Source organism: Motacilla alba, chromosome 3, assembly GCF_015832195.1.
Source record: "Motacilla alba alba isolate MOTALB_02 chromosome 3, Motacilla_alba_V1.0_pri, whole genome shotgun sequence".
Classification (NCBI taxonomy): Eukaryota; Metazoa; Chordata; class Aves; order Passeriformes; family Motacillidae; genus Motacilla; species Motacilla alba.
Window position 1 is genome coordinate 69,433,789 of NC_052018.1, and position 21,587 is coordinate 69,455,375.

General features: G+C 38.9%; 1 protein-coding gene across 1 annotated transcript in view; it reads left to right on the forward strand.

Moving 5' to 3' along the window:
- The window catches only part of NID1 (nidogen 1), a 44,048-nt gene extending 24,617 nt beyond the window's left edge, over positions 1 to 19,431 (forward strand). Inside the window, exons 13-20 of the mRNA XM_038132235.1 lie at positions 5,207 to 5,431; positions 6,064 to 6,236; positions 8,202 to 8,328; positions 12,202 to 12,373; positions 13,146 to 13,303; positions 14,605 to 14,728; positions 15,935 to 16,047; positions 17,514 to 19,431. Of these exons, the coding sequence (XP_037988163.1) occupies positions 5,207 to 5,431; positions 6,064 to 6,236; positions 8,202 to 8,328; positions 12,202 to 12,373; positions 13,146 to 13,303; positions 14,605 to 14,728; positions 15,935 to 16,047; positions 17,514 to 17,635 (1,214 nt within the window). The 3' untranslated portion in view covers positions 17,636 to 19,431. The remainder of the gene's footprint in view (positions 1 to 5,206; positions 5,432 to 6,063; positions 6,237 to 8,201; positions 8,329 to 12,201; positions 12,374 to 13,145; positions 13,304 to 14,604; positions 14,729 to 15,934; positions 16,048 to 17,513) is intronic.
- The last annotated feature ends 2,156 nt before the right edge of the window (positions 19,432 to 21,587 follow it).

The window sequence follows — 21,587 nt, forward strand, 5'->3', positions numbered from 1 at the left end:
TTAAGTCTCAATGGCAGCTCTTGAAAGAAGTAGACTAACAAGAAAAATGGATTTGAGTCACAGACATGGGAATGTCTGTAGGAGTGAGCCGGCAGGTTAATGAAAGAGTTAATGATGCTGGAATGTCCTGCTGCTCCCAGCTATTAAGGAAGTCTGTACTTCATTATTTCCTCACGCTTCATTTTTCCATTTCAAAAAAACCAGATGTCTGAGTGTTTCTACCCCTGCAGACCCCAGACACTGTTTACTAAACAGAAACAAGCCTGGATTCTTGGAACTAGGAACTGTTAAGAGCTATTCTCTGATCATCTGTGTGCAACTGGTTTCACATGAGAAATACACTTACCAGGACAAAACTGTAAGTGAGGAATTACAAAGGAAAATGAAGGGACAAAGAGAAGCTTTTGCATTCGGGTTTTTAATTTTTTTTTCTCCAGCATCTCAGGACAGCAATTAAAAGTGTCAATATAAGTCTTTGAATAAGAGAAGTCCAGATGTCTCAGTTTCTCATCCTTTTATTCAGCTTCCATCTTTTTTAAGAGAAGTCCATAAATAATTTTCTACATTGCTGCTACAAGAGTAATCCTCTATGGCAAATAAATTCCTTGAATATTTGTATATGGCTTTAATTTGATTTTTTTCTTCATTCTGTTTCTTTCTTCACATATGCGAGAAATGTGTATGTGTATGTTTTTCATCTCATCTTTCCATATTCATGCTACTTCCATTTTCATTTTTACAAATTCCATAATCTATTTCAGTGACTTTTAAATTCCAGATTTCTTCTGGTAATTTATGAATCAACTGAAAAAAAATGTTTCATACACATCAAATACAAATTGATTCTTCTGAAGAAGGATCATTTAGCTGAAGTTCAGGCTGCACCATTCTATGTATCTAGTCTGACTTGTACTGTGTTCCACAGGACACAAATTCTTCATTGCACCTTAGTTCTCTGTTCTGCTCCACCTCTTCTGTCTTAGGAGCATCTGTACACTCATTCAATTTCTCACTGTTCTTTTGAACTGTGGTTGCCAGAGCTGGATGCAGTATTTCTTGAATCATCTCCCCAGTCTCATACTCCTCTCTATGCCTGTATATTCCCTGTGTATTTGCTGAATTCTATTTTATACCCTCTCACAAAAATAATCCTGTCCTAATCCTGGCAGTGTAAAAACAAGGAAAGAAGTAAATGGAAGTGTAGTGTTAAAGACTCTTCAGCAGACAGTTTGTGCTAAGTATTTCTAAATGCCCTTACAGAGCTGAGCTGTGATCTGCTGATAGCTTTTTCAGGTTGTCATTTCAAAGATTAATCGATCTTTAGAGGCTTGTCTACATAGTTTAGTCCAAGAAGTATGACTTTACATTTACATCCTGTCCTTCTCATGTGGCCTGTTTCACTTCCACAAAAGATGCAACCTATGGTTGTATATCTTCCTCTGGAATCCAAACAATGGAATTAAATTTCTTAATAGGGAAATTTACAAGCAACACTAAGGCAATATGGGAATTTACCAAAGATACCACTAGTTCATGACTTGACTTCTGACTCAGATGATTTCTTTCAGTTTTAATTATTTTCCAAATTAAGTGCTTAGTTTCCAAAATTATACAGTCCTGTGGGCATAAATAGTGCACCAAAGGAAAACACAAAGCTATTAGGTCAGTGTATTACCTTCAGCAGTCAAGCATCAACTGCAGCAAAACACAGTGAAGGTGGGCTTTTACTTAATTTTACAGCAAATGCTGATTCGTAATGTTTAAATGCATACACTGAAAAATACTGTAACTTACCCTGCTGTTAGTGAAAAGCTGATGTCCCTCCTGCCTTTTTTCATCACCAGTGATTACCTAGGTCCTGCTTTTACTGGTTGTTTCATCTCTGGCAGAAGGAACTAGTCCTGGTGTAACCATTTTTATCATCATTGACATGATCGTTTGCCTTGCCTTTCAAATGTGGGTTTCAAGAATGGTAAGAACCTCCTGAAAATCAGGGCTAGTCATCCCTGTATATGGAGCTTATAAACAGGGGTGGCTTGTTTTCCATTTGCTACAATCAGGTGCAGTACTAGGTGTAACAGCACCATTACACCAGGTAGGTGTTATTTGCTCTTGGCACTACCAGTTGTATTTAATGGACTTTTTCTTCATGCCAGTCATGAGATCAGAGAACTCTCCTAATCCTAATTGTTCAGTATCTTTGAAGAGTCTTGACTGGATGAAATACTACAGTACTTATGTTGATGGCAGGCTCACTAAGAAACCATGTTTAAGCTGTTCTAGTGAAGGAAATTTATTGGCTCTTAGGTTTGTGTCCAGATGTTGGCCCTGGTGCCACCTAAATATGTGCCCTTTCTTGTTACTCACTTTGTCTAACTTCTGCTGTTAGTTCATCAAGGCAGGAAATGTGCTTTATTTGTCGTGTCAATCTCATCTTTCAAACTCTGTCATAGCTAGACTAATTTCAGAGAATTAGTTAATGCTATTTAAAACTTGCAAAATCAGAGCATCTTCTGCTAACCTCACTGAGTAAAAGGTATGGCAGTATAAGCAGTGTAAGCAGACTATTCATCCCAACCCACTGTCATCTGGATCCAATATTATTGTGCCTTCATTGTTGCACAGGCTACAACACTGGATTGGATTTCAACTCACATTTCTTTAGGTGCCTCTTAAGCATAGTAATCCTGGCCATGATTCAGAGATAAGAAGAAAAAAATGGGGAATGGATTCCAAATGCTTGGTTGAATTATCCTTTAATTTAGTCACTTGTTTGGTTTATAAGTTTTAATACTGGTTAAATTCATATTAGGAAGTCAAAACAAAATGTTGAAAGACGAGTTAAAATTATTGAGTCAGCACAGATGATCATGGTAACCCTGGCTTTATTTCTTTTCAGAATGTCTGTTTGACATAGCTTACTTATTGTACTTGATACTGTTAATAAAGTGATCACTAGTATAAGGGATTTTCACGAGCAAAGAAGTAGTAAAATACACATTTATTCCTAAAAGTGAGTGACAATAGGGTATTTGAAAATATTTTTATGCAAGTAAAAATTCAGTGTTGATAGGTTTTTTAGAAAGAACCAATTATATACTCTGCCTACTAGAAATTCAGTACTAATTTTGAACATTATTTTGTTTGACAAGTCTCTTGACTTTAGTGTTGTTAAGTGCATGAGCAGACCATTTGTGAGATTGATCGCTGCAAGTTCTCTTAAAAAAATACAATCAGAATTCCTCAGTAAAATCTGCACATATTAATGTGAACATTGCCTTAAAATTAAAACAGATATTGGTATTTCAAGTTGCCGACAACACTAATGTATTTCATGTGTAACCACTGGGTCCTACCTGGGAGTGTGTACATCCTCCTTTCCATTATTCATGCATAATATTGAGTACAAAATTGTAACCTGTTGATATATACCCTATTTTTATGGGTTTCTGATGTGAAGAAGAAAAGGAACAGTTTCTACCTTTTTAAAATATTCTGCTGAGGAGGAGTTAGTAGTGTTTCTCAAAGCTGATAGGAATGAAATGATGAAGTTTTCGGTGCACTGGACAAAAATGGAGGGGGGGTAGTTTACCAATATTCTATGTTCCCCCTGCTTTCTCCTGTGAACAGTGCCTATAATGAGAGTTTAGAATAAAAAACCTGTGGCAAAGCCATCTGTTTACTGGAATCAACATTTCTTTTACCTGCATACTGCATAGGACACTGAATACACAAAAACAAAATGTAAGACAGATAATGGAGGCTTTCCCACAGGGCCTGGTTTTGTAGGCTGATTCAAGGCTCTCCACCACCCACATTAAAACCAATGCCAAATATTGCAGTTGTTCAGTGAGCTGTTCTCCAGTCATTTATATTTCTTTAATTATGTCCAGGTGCCTGAAACTTGTCCAAAGCTTTTGCTTGCATAACTAGTTTAAATATCAATGAAAAGCTCCCTTCTTTTTAACAGAACAGAGATTTACACTACAACAGTCTATAGATGCATAGGATTAGCTTTTTGCTCAGCTGGGGTCAGTCTAGTCTGAGCCACACAAAACTAATCCTGTCCTAAATCTGGCAGTGTAAAAACAAGGAAAGGTGTAAATGGAAGTGTAGTGTTAAAGAGTCTTCAGCAGACAGTTTGTGCTAAGTATTTCTAAATGTCTGTAGAAGTCATTGACAGGGAAAGGATACTCTCCCATAATTACATCTTTCTCTCCCAGGGATCTCAAGTGTGTGGTGAAACCAAGCCAGATTTCTTTGTCTGTAGAAGGAAACATATTATTTTTATTGTATTATTTTTATTTCATTATATTCTTTGGCTTCTAGAAGATATATTGGTTAAGATTACTTTCCCTACTGCATGATAGATAATATAATAAGAAGGTGTAAATTTTAGTTTAGACTATTTTGTAAAATTGAAACATAAAGAGCCAGATCCCTGAATGTCCTGATCTGCCATCTGAAAAGTTTCTTTCCTTTGTAGTCTCTGCAGTAATATACATGCATGTGATGTAGCCAATGTGCATGGTATGTTTCTCTGTGCTTCACCAAGGAGTGGACAACCTGTCCCTGCAATTTCTTTCTTAGATCCAGAAGAATCAAATGAGTGCTCAAACTTCATAACCAAACTTTAAAAACCTAATATACGTCATAGTAATTAATTGCTCCACCTCCTAAGATCTGTAGAGAATTTGGCATCTGCCTCATGTTGTGGTTTTCTCTTGTGGCTTTGAAGGGAATCTCAACTTTTAGCATTACAAAAAAACCTTCAGCCACTGTAGAGTCTGTCTAATTAGTCACATTTTAGGGCCCATGGATAATTGCCAGTGAGTAGACATCAGGGTCAAAAGTCAGACAGAATGTTCTTGCTCATCTGCTTCAAGGAGAACAACCATGTTTTCAGCTTCTGTTTATGATCCTTCAATGAAGGAAGATGCAGGGGACCTGTTTGTTCTCTTTTGAACTAGGCAATGAAAGATAAAATAAGTTAAAAGCAAATGTGTCACGCTTACATAGGGCAGACTGATTGAAGCTCTTCTGAAGTCACATGCCTTCAAGATTTGTAATAGTGTCATGTTCCACTAGAGGTAAGAATTCTTGTGTATAGGTGATCAGCATATGCTAACTGTTAATGGACTGTAGTTATTAGCTAAAACAGAAATATTCACTGGGGTTTGTTTTGTTCTCTTGCTGTTTTCCCCAGAAGTAGAAAAGACCAAATGCCAGCATGAACGGGAAGTAGCTCTTGGCAGTGGAGGTGCTTTCTTCCCAAGGGATGTAAGAGTTGGTCACTTCATTCCCCAGTGTGATGAGCATGGGAATTACCTACCCACTCAGTGCCATGCTGGCAGTGGATATTGCTGGTGTGTGGATAGGGATGGAAATGAGATTGATGGCACCAGAAGCGGTCCAGGAGTTCGACCACCGTGTAAGTGGCTGAAGCAGTTGTTTCTTGAGCGTATCTCTCCATCTGAGTGCTGTATCCCAAATGTGGAGCTTAGTCCTTCCCTGAGATGCAGCACTGACTTGGAGCAATGCAGATTTCTGCTGTCCCACTGTGGTATGTCTCATGCCCTTCAGTGACCCCAACACACATTTCTCCTTCTGCCAGGGCATCTGGACAGCTGTGGTAAGCTTCTGAATAAGAAGGTTTTCTAGCTTCTTCTTTGCCTTGAAACTGTGAGAGGCCCAGATAGTCTCTGCCCTCTGGGAGCTGTAACAGCTGACTTGCCTGAGGAAATGAAGGATGTTCCTTCCTACGTCTTCCTCACTTCAGCTGCAAAATAAGATAGATTTTTCTAAACATTTGAAGCAAAGAGCAATTACAAAGGCAAACATGAAAAGACCTATTATGTCAATTGCTCCTTCTCTGTCAGCCAAGGGGAAAATTTCAGAAGCTTTCTGCATCTGATTGTAGTTATTAATGTCTGCTTATAGGGCTGTTTCCTTCTTAGAAGTCTGACTGTAATTGTGTCTCTGCAAATAATAAGGAACTTTGTTGTGCTGTACAAGCTGATTTTTTGCCCTCCCCTAATTTTTTTTTCCTTCTCTGTTAACAAGGTCTGAGCACAGCCGCTCCCCCTGTTGTTATTGGGCCTTCTGTTCGACCAGACACGGTACCTCTGCCACCAGGAACGCACTTGCTTTTTGCCCAAAGTGGTAAAATTGAACATGTTCCACTAGAGGGAAACAATATGAAGAAAAATGGTGCAAAAGCACTCTTGCATATTCCAGTAAGTAATTTACTACACTAAGTCCATAGTTTTTAGAAGATTTCCTGACAAAAATGAAAGCTACTGTTTGCCTGCATACCTCGATAATATAAGTTGAAAACACCATTTTACTCTTCATTAAGATTTCAGTATCCCACCAATTTGATACTGAGAATTCCTGATCTGACGAGTCAAAAATCCTAAACATAAGGTGTAGAAAAAAATAATTATTTCCTTTTAAAGAATGGCTCACAATAGATCACAAGACAAAAATCTAATCTCACATGCCTCCAGCAGCCCTTCACGTCAACTACTGTCTATTCACACTTCTATTGACTTTCTGACTCTGGTATAAAAGTTTAGGAGACCTACAATATCACTAGGTGGAGAGGCTCCTTTTCCATTCCTACTCCCTCAAAGTTTTTTCCTGAGTCTTAATCTATTCCTGGTTTTTTTCAGTCAGTTGTCTCCACTTCTTGGCTACATGCATATTTTTCTTTCTTCTTTTTTTTTTTGCTTCTTTCCCCATGTGTAAGCCCAGTGGGTGGTAGATTCTTTTCCCATGCTTGTTACTACTGTCTTGAGAATCTTTTTTCCTAGAAAATGAATTCCTGATGCTGAGAACCTCTCTTTTCCACCACCTGTGTCACATGCGAGCCCTTTTCACTGGCAGGTTCATCACATTCATTTGTTTTGCCCAAGGCTTAGGGGTTTTTTTTTCATTCCAGTGTTGCTTTATTTATAATGGATGGCAATATCAAGTGGCATGCTGATATCTTTTCTTTTTCCTTATATATTATACTCAGTAGTTAGTAAATCAAATACTGGCTAAATTACACAGATTCACTTCATTAAATAGTACCATAAATTGCTATGATGTAAAGTCAAAATCAAGGTTTTGTCCCTTATGTAAAGTTCTACTGCAATTACATTAAAAAAAGTAAAATGCAGTATAAAAAATGGTGTAATAAGGCTGAAGGTGACATGATTCTGAATACTTGTCATGTAGTCTCATTATTCACTTGATCTAACTGAAATTAATTAATTAGAAGTATCTTGAGGAAAGAATTTCCAAGAGATAAGATGCAATTCTTTCTTGAAACTTTCAATTGAAAGGAAACTTTTGTCTCTGCTAGCATTGTTGACTTTGTGTTGCCTGTGTTGTGTATTTGCAAAGTAGTACCAGAGGTGTTTATACTGTTTTGTAGCCCACAGAATTAATGTACAGTGATGAATAAGTGCATCTGTTTTAATTCATGGGTTTGGAACATCTTTCTAAGAAGCTGTGTTGCAAAAGCAGCAACAGTGACAGACTTGGGAATCCATGTGCAATTGTTGGTTTACCCTGATAGTCCCTTTGATTTGCCTGAGGGAGGGACTTTGAACTCTAAACTCAAACTCTAGTCCTATCTTCTTTCTACCTGAAAAAATTGCATATAAATGTTTCTTGTTACTGAGAATATTGTTTCCACCACAATGATTTATGTAGTACTTGTTTTAGGCTAACTTTTATTTTAAACACTTACTTTGCTAGAACTTTTTAGAGTCACATAGGAAGCGTAGCCATAATGTGTGACTTGGATGTCAGTGTAAGCCAGATTTGATGGAGGTCATTATTCCCCCTTAAAGGGAAAGAATGAGATGAAAAAGATACATGAAGGGGTGACACAGTACAATGTCAACGTGAACTTTTTTGAGATGGGTATCCAGGTAAAGCTGTATAAGTCAGACAAACTTCTCAGTGTATCTCGAATGTTTTTTTGAAATAATGATGAATGATGTCTGATAGTTAAAAGGGACTTCTAACTTTCTAAGATATTTGACAGTGACTGTTACCCAAAGATTTCTTGGCTTCTCCTCCCCATTTCCCACCTTTCCTCAAGAATTTTGTTTCTTCAGGCTTGAGACTTAAAAGCATAAGTTAATGCTGCTGAGGAGTAACTGTTGTTTATCCTAAGCTGATCTAACTTTCCTGTTGTCCAACAGGACAAAGTTGTTATTGGAGTTGCCTATGACTGTGTGGACAAGATGGTTTATTGGACAGACATCAGCGGCCCTTCAATCAGCAGGGCCAGCCTGCATGGTGGGGAGCCAACAACCATAATCAAAACAGGTAACAGCAGAAAATTCTTTCTCTAGGAATGGTATTAGACTTGAATTTAGTAATATGTACTTCCTAGGTGTTGCCTGAGCTGACTAAGAGTTGTGTTTATTCATTATCATGGAATACCATTGGAGGGTGTCTGATTTTTGTTCTGGCACGCAAGGTAGGTGCTGGATAGCTGAGATTTTGTGACATGTAGTATTTTTTTTCTCTTCTGAACTCTACCTGTTAGCTGCCTGTTCTGCTGAGAAAGGACTGGTGAGCATGGAGGCAGAAGGGAACTCCTGCTCTCTCTTCCTTGGCTTGGGGATCAAACAGCTGAAGAGTGGTTAGAAACCATTTCAGCTGTAGTTTTCCCATGCCTGCTACTCAAGTGAGCATGGAAAGTGAGTAAAGCCACCTTGTTTGGTTCTTACCCTTTGTAGTTGTTCAAAGATTTGAGAATTGGACTAGAGGGTATTGTGGAGTTAGTGCGTATCCAGTTTTTATCTTGTTCTTGCATTCTTTCCTTCAAGACTGCTGGTCACTCCAGTCCATGTTCATTTTCATTAGAAGGGTTAAGTGCAAGCCCATGCATCTTGGATGTTAAACCCTGTTATTCAGCAGAAAGGGCTAAGGGGAAGGACAGGTTTAGAGAACAAAGTGAGTGGCTGGGGAAGGTGTCATTAAAAAAACAAACAAACAAAAAAAAGCAAAAGTATCCGGGGGCACATTTTAAATACTAGTGTCCTCAAGATCCTACAACACCTGTGAAGTCAAGGAAGAGGTCACCTTTGCTTTGAATTCTTTGCAAGCATTGTTATAAAACTTATGGAATTATTTTAGAAAAATGATCAGCAAGTTATAAAACTCTGCAATAAATTTGGTTTAGTTTTCTTTGGATGTGTAGAGAATCACTGCCTAGACTTTGTGCTTTGGAGTAGTCAGTTTGTGAGACTCCATTCAGGCTCTTAAGGACAGCAGATAGATGGGGGTGACTTGTATTTTAGCATTGTCCTAGGAAAGGAAAAGGGAGAGCTTAAGGCCATCTCTAATCATTCCAGCAGTTATGGAGCTTCACATTTCTGTGCCACTTGATGGCTGAGGTATTTTGTAAGACTTCTTTTTCCATCCCAAAGTATTTAATATAAAAGGGACTCCAACCTGCAGTGCAATCCTGTGCTTGCCTGTGCAACTTAAACTCCGCAAGGAAAGGATTTTTGCTTTAAGGATTTTTCTTTCAGAATCTGCACTTTTAAAAATGAGGAAAGTTACTGTTGCTAAAAACTTTATATGGATATGAATGTCTGTCTAATGAGAGTGTGTGTAGGCATTGAAATTCTTGTATAAAATGTTGGAAAATTATTTGTGAAGGCTTTCAGCTAAATTTGATTGATTATTTAAGGTAATTCAAGACATTTCAATGCCACGTGGAAACCTCATGATTTTTATCTGCTTTAAAAAATATTGTATGCATGAATTCTGTTGTTCTGTTGGTTGCATAGGATGTGGATGCTTTTCCTGAAGAGACCGGGAGAGATGTTGCACTTTAGTTTTTGTATATTAATGGACATTTCAATAAAGATTCAGATCAAAATACTACTGAATATTCAACATTCAAATGCATATCTTCTATGCGGGCCAAAACTGAAACTTTCAAATTTCATGAAATAGGAAAATGCCTCCTCCTCAGAAGACTTATGAGAATTTTTTTGTTTTGTTTTGATCTTTGCCTTCTTCCTCCTGTGAGCTCCAGCTGCTTTCTTCAGTTCATGCGTATTTCTGTGGAATGTACTACATTTTTGGTTGTTTTTTTATAAAGCTCTTGTGATCCAAGTTGTGCTGCTTTGCAGAAACACTGTTTAATTGTGGAGTCCCATCCAGTTCTCCTTTATCCCTGCAGCTGTGGAGGCTTTCTCAGCTCTGCAGCTGTGGCAGCAGGTTAGGAAGAAGAGCTTTCCTCTGCCGTAATTGCTTAAAGTCTTATCAGCTGTGCGTGTCTGTACAAACCTGCCCTCGGGGACAGAGCCTGTGACTGTATCAGGCTTGATGACAATGTACCGGGAACGTATTTGTGCCTCTGGAAAGACTGGTGATAAATGAAGCTTTGAAATATTCCCTTACCCCTCCCTCCATGGGGGATAGTTTTTTTCTGGCTCATTATCAACCACACAGAAAAGACATTTACTTTAAGACTTCTCTAATCTCCTACATATAGCTGACATAAGGAAATTGAAACAAGGAAAGCAGTCAGGGAGCAAGGGCTCCTGGGAATCAGTGACAGCAAATATTTTGCCTGCTACTGTTTTCTGTTTCCTGAAAGAGTCTGGGAGCTCCTCCATTACCATTTAGTCAGTAATCTTCTCATCCCAGACATTGGGGGACTGTTGCCACCTTCACCTCAAAATGAGGCCGCCCTCAGCAGACTCTGCCATTAGCAAGGAAAGGAGTAGAAACATTTGAGGGTCTGAAGTATATGTGAGGTGTTTTTTTGCAGCTGACAGGTTTATCTCCACAGAAGCACTTAGAGAAATAAAGGCCATCAGTGTGAAGTCAGTATAACTGGGTCAAAGTGTGCCCAAGAGCCCTCAGGAGGAGTAAAGAAATGCCTGATTAAAATTTACTTTCTTGCCCATCACCCCTCCCCTCTGGCCATGGGCTGTGAGCCAGAAACAATGAGATACATCTTGTTTGTTCCTTTCCACCTCTTCAGCAATTAATATAAACTTAAAATGTCGTGTGCAGATAAAGTGCAATCCACTTGAGTGGGAGAGCAGAGGATGCTTGAGCTATTGTGCAACTATTACTCACAGCAACATCACAGTAGCAAAGTCTAGAGAGCCCCATGTTCCAATGTTCTGGGCCAAGTGCCTTTTCTCCAGAAAGGTTGCTTGTGTCACATAATGTTTGTTTAATGGCTGTCAGTGAATAAACCTAAGAATTAAAAGAAGGCTAACCGGCTACATTCCATTCAGTGTGTGGATCAGCATTTGAAAGGTGCTTTTTTTTCAACATTGGGCTGGTATAAAGGGTCACTTTGCCTCTTTTGGGAAGTGACCATGTACAATTCTTTCCCTTTTTTTTGGAACTGAAATTGAATGAAAATAGACTTTTTTTTTAAAACTTGTCTTTGGCTTCCTTGAATTCCTTACAGTCTGCCTGCTCTTTTTCAATGGAACCTTGAGAAAAACAGAGTAGTTTCTCATAGTGGCTGAATTAAGCTTTATAATTTTTTTCTGCATCCTGCATCCAAGTTAGAAATTACTGATGCTAGAGCAGTAAGGTCATTATCTGCTATTTCCTGTTGCTTTTGGAACAACTAATTGTCCAAGAAAAACTGAGCTCGTACTGTGCTAAAATGTGTTCCAAAAAGAATAGCTCTGCAAAAACAAAGAACTGAATCTAGATTGCATCAGTTAGTTAAGGTCATTGTGTGTAGTGTTAGAATTTGATTTGTTTAATTGTTGCATCACTTAGCATAAACTCAGTTGTCAGAGGGGTGCTGTGTATGCTGGCACTACAGGAGAAATAGTAAGGGTTATAAAATCCATTTTATGGCCTTCTAAGTATGGTAGAATAAGATTTTGACACTATCTACTGTTCCTTTCTCTGTTATAAACTCCTTCAATGTTTGCCCCTCCAAGTACAATTTCTTTGTGAGGTGAGTTTGTTCTGCATGGAACTTTTCATTTTATGTCTTTATAAGAGTTGTGTGTATTTAAACTTTGAGGTAAAATGCATGTTCCTCTTCCTAGTGATATAAAGTAGCTTTTGTTGGACCACAGCCAGAACACTGAAGAAACTTACCTCTCTTACAGGTTATCCTTATGCAGCACTGAGGCTGACTGAGTGTATTGGGAATAAATATAATGCCTAGGAATGTTTTTCTCTGTTCTCCTGCAGACTTGGGAAGCCCTGAAGGGATAGCTGTAGATCATCTAGGTCGCAACATCTTCTGGACTGACTCTCAGCTGGATAGAATAGAAGTGGCCAGGCTGGATGGGCGGCAGCGTCGCATCCTTTTTGACACTGGTTTGGTGAACCCCAGAGCAATTGTTTTGGATCCTGTGAGAGGGTATGGATGTGTTGTCAAGAAACATGTGCAAAGCTTGATTTTCTTTATCTGGTTATTTAATGACCTGTGTTCCATGCAGAACCTCAGTGATGGAGTAAGGCTCTGGGTTCAGGTCAAGCCTCATGGACTTCCATCTTATAGTAAATTGTGTGTGTGTTAAGGACTAAACAACAAAGGTGCCATTGAGGGGCCATGCATATTCTCAGGCACAGAATGTACATCCGAGGGAAAAAAATCCTACCATTAAAAAATGGCTATTAATAGTAAAACATCAGAGAGTTGATGGCCCTCTCTGGGGATCTCTGCTGAGGATAAACTACTCTGATTCCATTGTGTGTTGCTTACTTGGTACACTGAAAAGTATTGTTTCAAATGGGTCCCAAATGTATACCAAATACTCTTGCTTTAGCCTGAGCAGACATGATCGGAAGGGAGATGAAGAACTCGAAATGTAGATGTACATTTTGAACAGCCCTCAGAACTGTTTCAATATAGGTCTTTTTGGCTAGCATTTTGATCATAAGCTAAACAATGGAAGGAAAGCATTTCTTCCTATGTCTCTGCTTGCTCCTTTTCTTTTTAATGGAAGTATATTTGCTGCACTTTTACTACACTTTTTTGACTTCAATATCAGAGTGCAATATGGCCCTTCTTATTTATTTAAATTATTTAGGGGCTGTGTGTTACTTTTGTGTTCTTAGCACTTTCTTAATTACAACAATCTTTTGAGATAAGTCCCTGTCTTAACTCTAGCCTTCTTCTTCTCCCTAAGAAATTTGTACTGGACTGACTGGAACAGAGAAGCTCCTAAAATTGAAACTTCATACATGGATGGTACAAATAGAAGAATTCTTGTTAAAGATGATCTTGGATTGCCAAATGGACTGACATTTGATCCTTATTCCTCAATGCTGTGCTGGGTAGATGCAGGTAAAGGAGGGCTAAAATATTTCTTCGTAATAGTAGTAGTGTAAGCATGTCCAATCCTGAAATTATGCACAGCCATAGCTTTTGGCTTTAATGATTTATTCATTGCTATTCACATGAGACTGTGTGCAAACTGGAGGATTTCAATTCTGATCACAAAACTTTCTAGGAATGCAACAGGTCTATGTATATGTCTATGTGTCTTGTATGTGGCTATTTTTTTAGGTAGTGCTTAGGGCTTTGTAGAAGTTCTTAGTTTAAGACTAGGGAAAACCACAGATTTATCTAATCTGCCTTACAGAATGTCATCCTGGCACTATTGTTTTAAGGCCTGTAACCTGAGGCCAAGTCTGGCTTATATTTGACTGAAGCAAGTCTTGAAAAAGCAATGCACACAAAAGGTCAAAGCATCAAAGTTCTGCACAAACCTATTGTTAGTTTTGTGACAGTGGGTGGGGGGAAGTGTGCTTTTAATTGTAATTTAATTTTTATCTTTTGGGATCTTGCTGCTTGTAGACTCTGGCAGGGATGTGTTCCTGCAGAGGTGCTTTTCCACTTCAAGTCACCTTTCAAATTTTGGATAAATTAAAATGGCCAGGCTCTCTTTTTCACTGTAAAACACTTCCCCCAGCCTTCAAATGTATCTCCTTCTGCTATCTCTACTTACATTCTCTCTCTTCCAGTCTTGTTCTCACATTTGCATCTTCTCCTTTTTTGTCTAATTCTGAAACACTTTACCTAGGAAAAACCTACCGGTGTTTACATTCATTAGCAGTGTTCCTGCAGTGGCTTTGCAGCTAGACCTTTTTGCACCCTATTTGCATCTATGAGTTAGATGTTCTTCCTACAGTCTCATCTTCATGGCTCAACCCAGCAAACATTTCTGGAACGTGCTCACCAAACAGACTTCACAAAAATGTCTTCCAGAGGAGGTGGAACCAGTTAGCAGCTGAAGTATCCCTCCAGAATCGAGGAGGCCTTCTGTCAGCTTCCACACCAACCTGAGGATTCTGGAATTCATAGCAGGAATCTCAGCTTGTGAGCTTTGGCCATGACTGCATGGGACATCTGTGTTTCTTTAACTTCAGTGGTGTGCTGAATAGCATTAGCACTGGAGTACTGATCCGTTCAGTTTTTGGCACATGCACACATGTGACACGGAGGAAGGCTTTGACTTAGCAGCACACTAAAAGATTTCCAGGACTTTCCACCCTGCTCATGCTTACATATTTGTGCTTGTCTTTCATCCCTGATGAGAGCTCTCTTGTTCTGATTCAAAGGCTTAATTGTTTCACTACATCCAGGTACCAAGAGGCTGGAATGCATGAACCCTAATCAGCTTGGTAGACGAAAGATTGTTGAAGGGATTCAGTATCCTTTTGGTGTTACAAGCTATGGGAAGAATTTATACTATACAGACTGGAGAAGGTACGTTATCTGCTAAAGAAATTATGGAGTGCTTTTATCTATTTTTTTCTCCCTGATACAAACTGAAGTATATGCTGCATTTCTCATGCCTGACCTCTCACACATTCCTGTTTTGTTGCTTTCCTGGCAATAGTTGATGCAGGGTGGAGTGGATATGTAGAGTTGACCTATTGATGCTGCCAGTTAACTGAGTTTTCACTTTTTAGCATAGTGATTTGTCCTTGAAGAAAATGCTTTTAACACTGAACATTCTTGGGAAAGGAGTGGGCAGGAACTTGTTTCTCTTACAGCAGCTGCATTGTAGAGGGCAGACATTTCATCACTCTCAGCTTTCTATGCCCTATATTATATAAATGTTCAATCAAAGATAAGGAAAAAAAAAAGTGTTCACTATCTTGATGACACTTTTTTTATTGCAAATGGCAAAATGTTGCCATATGAAAAAGACTTGGAGATTAACTTCTGGAAAAAAATCCAGTCCCTGCATTTTAAAATAAATATTTTTACTTGATGTAAATGGTTTTATGGGCTCTATCAGCAAACTCTTACCCAAATGCCTCTATTAATTGCAGCAGCAGTAGCTATTACTGTTTGAGAATTTCCAAGTTAGAAATGAACATCTGGGAAGTGCTATTCTAGAACAGGCTTGAGGAACAGCGTGCTACAGGTCTGTCACTTGACTGCCCTTTTATACTTAGGAAGGAAGGATTGCTTATGACTAGCTATATTCCTTCTGGAGATCAGGCTTCACCTAAAACACATAATTTTCCATAATTGTTATGCTTTATAGCTGCGATGTCAGCTATACCACAATACTTGTCAGAGGGGCAGAATGTGAAAAATGTGCCAAAACTACCAACACATGCATCCCTCCTCTAGAGGGACACTGTCCTGTAATGGAAGTATCTTATTTTTTATTTAGGTGTCTCCCTGATAAATTCCTTAGCTGCCTAGAGTGAAGGTCATAACATACTAGTTTTGTCCAGGAAAGGTGATGTTCTGGGGGATTTTACTTCTGGTATCTCTTCCTAATTGTAAAAAAGAAGCAACTTCAAATTTTCTCCACTTTTGGTGTTGTTTTGTTTTTTTGACTGGTTCATTGGGTTTTTTGTTGGTTTTTTGGGGTGCTTTTTGTTGTGTTGTTTTGTTTTTCCCTATACTTTCACCTTCATCTCACTTCTGTATATTTTCTTCTGCATGTGGCAGGGATGCTGTTGTAGCAGTGGATCGCACAATTTCATTAGAAAATGATAACTTCCAGCCTCACAAGCGCTCACGACTCTACGGAATCACCACAGCCTTCGCTCAGTGCCCAGGAGGTAATCCAGATGATTCTTGAGTTTTTACAGCTGTGTAACACTTTACTGTATGAATGAACTTAGTAGCAGCTCCCATTTATAAGCTGTGAACCGATTTGGGTAGTGAAGATTTGGGTGAGTGCTTAGATTTCTGTTTAGTAAGAAATTTAAACGCTCCCTAGTTTCTTTTCCATAAAAGCAGTTGGTGTAGTTCCCACCTGAAACCAGGACTGGAGGGGGGAGAAGGGGCCTGTTCTACTCTTTGTGAAAGGGTGTGTATGATTAAGATGGGCCTCTGACTTGGCAGAAATGCTAATGTATCATCTTCTAAATTGAATTCTTTATTTGTGGCTAGGGCCTTATTCACTTATTAAGTTTAAACTACAGAAATATTATGGTCTTCCAGATGTCCTTAATAAGATCCAGTGTTTTTCAAAATGGAATGTCCAGAAAACAGCAGGTGGTAGTGTGGCTGGACTGAGCTGGCCCTTCTGCTCTGTTGAATGTGAAGTTTTCCAGATATGCTATTGAAAAGAGGAAGAGAGGAAGCTGATACCCTTACAATATAACTTGGTTTTTGTGAGGCAGTATCACTGTGCAGTTATGTTGTTCTTAGCAAATCACAGGAGAAGCATTTGCTGGTTTTTATTACAATAGGGCTGGAATTATAGGAGTTGTGCTATTTTTACTTTGGGACTAAAAAAACCCCTTAGAATAGTTTCTCTTCAAATTACTCAATATATGCAATAAAAAACAATTTAGTGGAGGTTTTGGCTCAGAGCTTAAAAGTACGTACAAATGTCATAATTAAGAAATCAGTTGTATTGTTATTACTAGTTAATTCACTGATCCATTTTGGTAGGGAGTGTAAAATTTAACAATATTGTGTGCTCTGAGTATATGCTTATACCTATAATACTCAGAATCTTGGTGTAATTTCTTTCTATGTCTTATGTCTGTTTCAAGTGGTTTTCTGGATGGATGTCTTTTCTCTCTGATCCACTGCTTCTGGCTCTGGCTTCTCTTTAATTTCACTCTTTAATGTTAACACTTTCCCAACCACCCAATTCATTTGATCATTCCTCTGTCTTTGTACAATTGGTATCTGAGGATGATGTTCTGTAGCATTTTGGACTTTGTCCCCACATTGCACTTCTCTATTTACTCACTCACTTCTCTTCCTTCTAATATCTGTGACCATGTGGCCAGTTTATGAAGGGTATTTTAGGAACAGCCCACTTGATTCATGTTGCCTCTTTCACTCTGATATCTTGATCTTTCTTTCATGTGGATGTCAAGTTGACACAAGGGATACAGTGACTCTTATCTTCCCAAAGCATAGTTTTCCTCCACTCCTAATCTCATTATGGCTTGTTTCCCTAGTGTAGCCATAAATATTAACATCTCTTGAGCATGTCTGTTTCAGATTTTATTGGGGGTGTGCATTTGTTTTTCTCTAAGGTTTTGCATCTCTGTTTTTTTCTCAGGGCATAACTACTGTACGGTGAATAATGGTGGTTGTACTCACCTCTGCTTGGCTACCCCAGGAGGCCGTACTTGCCGCTGCCCTGACAACACAGTTGGAGTAGATTGTATAGAAAGAAACTGAGCATTAAAATAAGCTTTGGAGCAGCAGACACCTTTTGGAAATGTGCTGTAAACAATTCACTCCTATCAACACAATCAGGCCCTAAAGATAAGCGCTCCATGCTGCTGACAGCAAGCCACTATGCACATATGCAGACACACACACACACACAGAGGCTGCTTTTGTAGCAGTTAAGACAGAGCTACCCAGGTTGGATCCAAATTCACCTTATTGCTTGTAAAATTATCTCTTTGCTTTTAAAGGTAAATGTGGAGGCCTTAGTTGTATCTGCCCCAGACGAGGAGGATGTGTCTCTTGGCAAAACTGAAGTAACAAAACACAGAACAGAGTAAGGAGAATGGAACTACTCAAATCCTGAGACTGAATTGTACCTTGGAGTGAGCAGCAGTTTTCTGCAGAAGTGGTATGGTTAGCCCATCATATATGTGGCTGGACTTATCTCTAGGTGAGAAATAATCAGGGAGGTCCCAAAGTTGAACATATGAGGGGGAATACCCAGTAATAGCACATATTTACTGCCAACCACATTCCATCTCACTACCAGTTCTTCCACTTCAAAAACCTGAATCTCAACTTTTGACTTCTGCACTACAGAAGTATTTTATCCATGTGTTGTAAGGATTATAAATCTCACCCTGGCTCATGTGATCCTTTTCTACAGCACATGATTTGTTATAGATAATCAACACTATTTAGTGGATATATTTGAAGTTTTTGTTAGGTTTTAAGAGATTTATCTTTCTTCTGTTTGAGGTGGATTCCTGAGTAGTTCCCTAAAATCCACTAAACAAAATTTAGATATTTTGAACAATTGCTGATAGGTCATCAAAGAAGGGATGTTGATTCATGGGGAGACAAGTGGTTTTAAAGAGATAGTCACATTTGTTTTCTGAGAGGTTTTAAAATAGTATTTCTATGTTTGATCCTATAAGCCTCAAAGTGGTCTCTGAATTCTATCTTAGCAATCTTTCTTCTTTAGCAAACCATGCCATGCCTTTTTATAGACCGTAAGAAACCACGGCAGTTAAAATCTGATTTTCAGAAAGCTCACGTCTGGGTTGGTGCTTAAAAAAAAAAAAAAAGCTAATGCCCCATTTATGTGCCAGTGATCAGTAACAGCAAAAACGGTGCTCTGAAAATCAAAGTGAAGTTGATGTTTTCATCATCACCAGTAAGTTTGGAGAGGGAAAATCTAAATGCATACTTATACGTCAAATTAGCAGAATAAATCTGGAAGTGAAGTTTGGTTTCCTCACTGTGTGTTGGGAAGGAAGCTTGCCTGCAAACCAACCTGTGGCAGAGCAAAACAGGGCTTGTGAGGCTCCTGCCAGAGCCCGTTTCACTGTGTGTCATGATCAGAGCAGTAAGCTAACATCCCCATTTCCTCACTCCCTCTTCAGACACAACGGTGACAGTTTTAAACAGAGCCAATTCTGAGTCTTACCTGTGTGACATCTTCCTCTTTAGTTGTATATTTATCATAAAATAACAAAACATATAAACATTTTAAAGATCTTTTTGTATAACTTTTTATAACTCTTAATTCATTCTATTCATGCACTTAATCAGGTATGTCTTACTGTAAATATCAAAAATTTGTTGAAATGAAGGTGCTTGATAACTCTTTCTCCAGAAATACTCACATATCTGGTGAAATATTAAAGTTTACACTCTGTACAGGTATCTACAGTACAGTCAATAAAAATGGTTGGTTTTTATTTTCTATAAAAAATAATGTCATGACTGCAGAAGGAAGTGATATGTGGTGTCTCAAATATATTTTCTTGTTGCGTTCTGGGTTTTAGCTAACTCATTTCTAGTGATGGTACTTCTCTTCCAAGATGCAGCATCACAGGGGGAAAAAACTGCTGTTGGGGCTTTGTATTCTGGAAGCAGTAGGATACTTCAAAACAAATACAAATGAGAATGCTTGAAGAACATAGAGCCTTCAATTCAGATTGTTTTGGCTGAATCTTTTTGCTGGTTGTAAATTCTTGTTAACCTTTGTCAAGTAAGCATAATTCAGTTATCCCATACTTCAGACTTTTAACTGTGAAAATATAGAACAAGGACAAGAGTAAAAAGGGGTAGAATTTATCCCTATGCTCAAATGGTACTGGGTTTCTGGGTGATAGGGTGCTTTGCAAGGAAAATACTACTGGGATCCAAAGGGTGGCATTTGGAGTTACAGCAGGAGATTGTCGGTGATCTGTTCTGGGGACTGTACATGGAATTGGACTGTATGCATTGATTTATGTTTTTTTTTAAATTTATGTTTCTTCTTGCATTATGATGGTTGTTAACTTCCTAAACACTAGTCAGCTAATTCTATGCAAATCAATCAGCAATGACAAAGATGTCCAGGAAAATATACCTCAGCAGAACTTCTAGTGTTGATGCAGGAGCGTCTGAGTAGTCTGTAGCACAAAGAGAGAAACTGTGTTACTGTGGACTGAGTTTTTAGACTGAGGAACTCAGGTACTGTATGTGGGAGTAGGTGGCACTAAAGGAGGGGAAGCTTCAGCAGATCCATGTCAGTGATGTACATGTGGCAGTTTGCAAAACTTCAGAGTTTGCACAATTGCAGCGTTCCAGTCCCTAGAAATGAGGAACTTTTTAAAAAGCTGTAGCATGATGTTTTGTTTCTCAGCTAATGCTTGTTGTTAAATTCAACTGTTGCAGCTCAATGCCAGTGTGCAGCAAGGGCAAAGCTATTCCCTCAGAGAAGGGAGGCCAGTAGAAGCTGTTGCTGTTCCAGTCACGGACCAGTCCCACTGTACCCCAGGTGAGGCTGGCAGTGCCAGTGAGGGTGGCTGGGTTCAGCCAGGGACCAGAAGACCAAGCAAATCTGCAGTGGAGAGAGTAGGTCAAGCAGGGAAAGTGAGTCAGGATCATAGATCATAATCAGGTTTGGGCATAGTGACCCGGATCAGTGATTGCCAGCCAAGTGCTCAGTGGTGAGACAGGCCTACAGCCACGCTGGGAAGTTGGGCAGGACCTGAACCAATGGGGTTCCTGGCTGTGGCACAGCTCAGGCAAGGACCAGGGTGAGAGCCACAGCTTTAAAGCAGTGTTTAACAGCAGAGAAAAAGGGTTGCCTTTGCTGAGAACCCCCAACAGAGCTGTTTGAGGATGAGCATCTGCTGAAGTTCCCTAAAGTTTTCTTCACACTTTTTGTTAACTGGCTGGCCTTGAATAGCCAGCTATGCTGCAGGTGCTTGGGTGGTCTCTGTGTGCTGGCACTCCAGAGTTCTCTCTTCCTGTGTCTCTTTGCATTCTCATTGAATCTTGCTAAATCTTTGGCCTGTAAAAATGATCAGTGGTGTTGAGTTCCTTATTTTAATCACAGTCTGGCCAAAAATGTCAACTTTTGATGACATATTTAGCATTATCCACTTGAGGATATTCTTCCTGTGTCTATCATGTTTTTCCACTTCAAAGTTCACAAGTATTTTGGATGCTAAAAATCTGAATTTTTGATTTCCTTCTTCTAAGCCTAGAGAGTTAATGGTATCTTTCTATAAGACAGGGTTTTCTCCTTCTGACCAGGGACTAATTTGCCTACTCTGTCCTTTTTCTAACTGTTGGTTGTTCAACTGTTCTAGACTTGCCTCAGGAGCAAGTAGATTTCAGATATATTTTTACATTATGTTTGAGGTAAAGAGATTATGGAAACTATGATGTTATATTTTATTAATTATTTCTAAAATAATTATTATTATAATAAGCTGGGACTGGTAGTCATATCAGTTTCTGGTTCAAGAAAAGATTCTGTGTAACTGCAGTTCATGGGGTTTTTGCTACAAAAATCTGTAGATTCCCAGGTTTTCCAGGAATGAAGAACAATTGCTTCAATGTTGAAAGAAAAGACAAAATACTTCCTAGAGCTATTCCAGAGGTAAGTTAAATGTTTTCTTAAATGCATCTGTTCCGATCTTCCAGCACACATGAA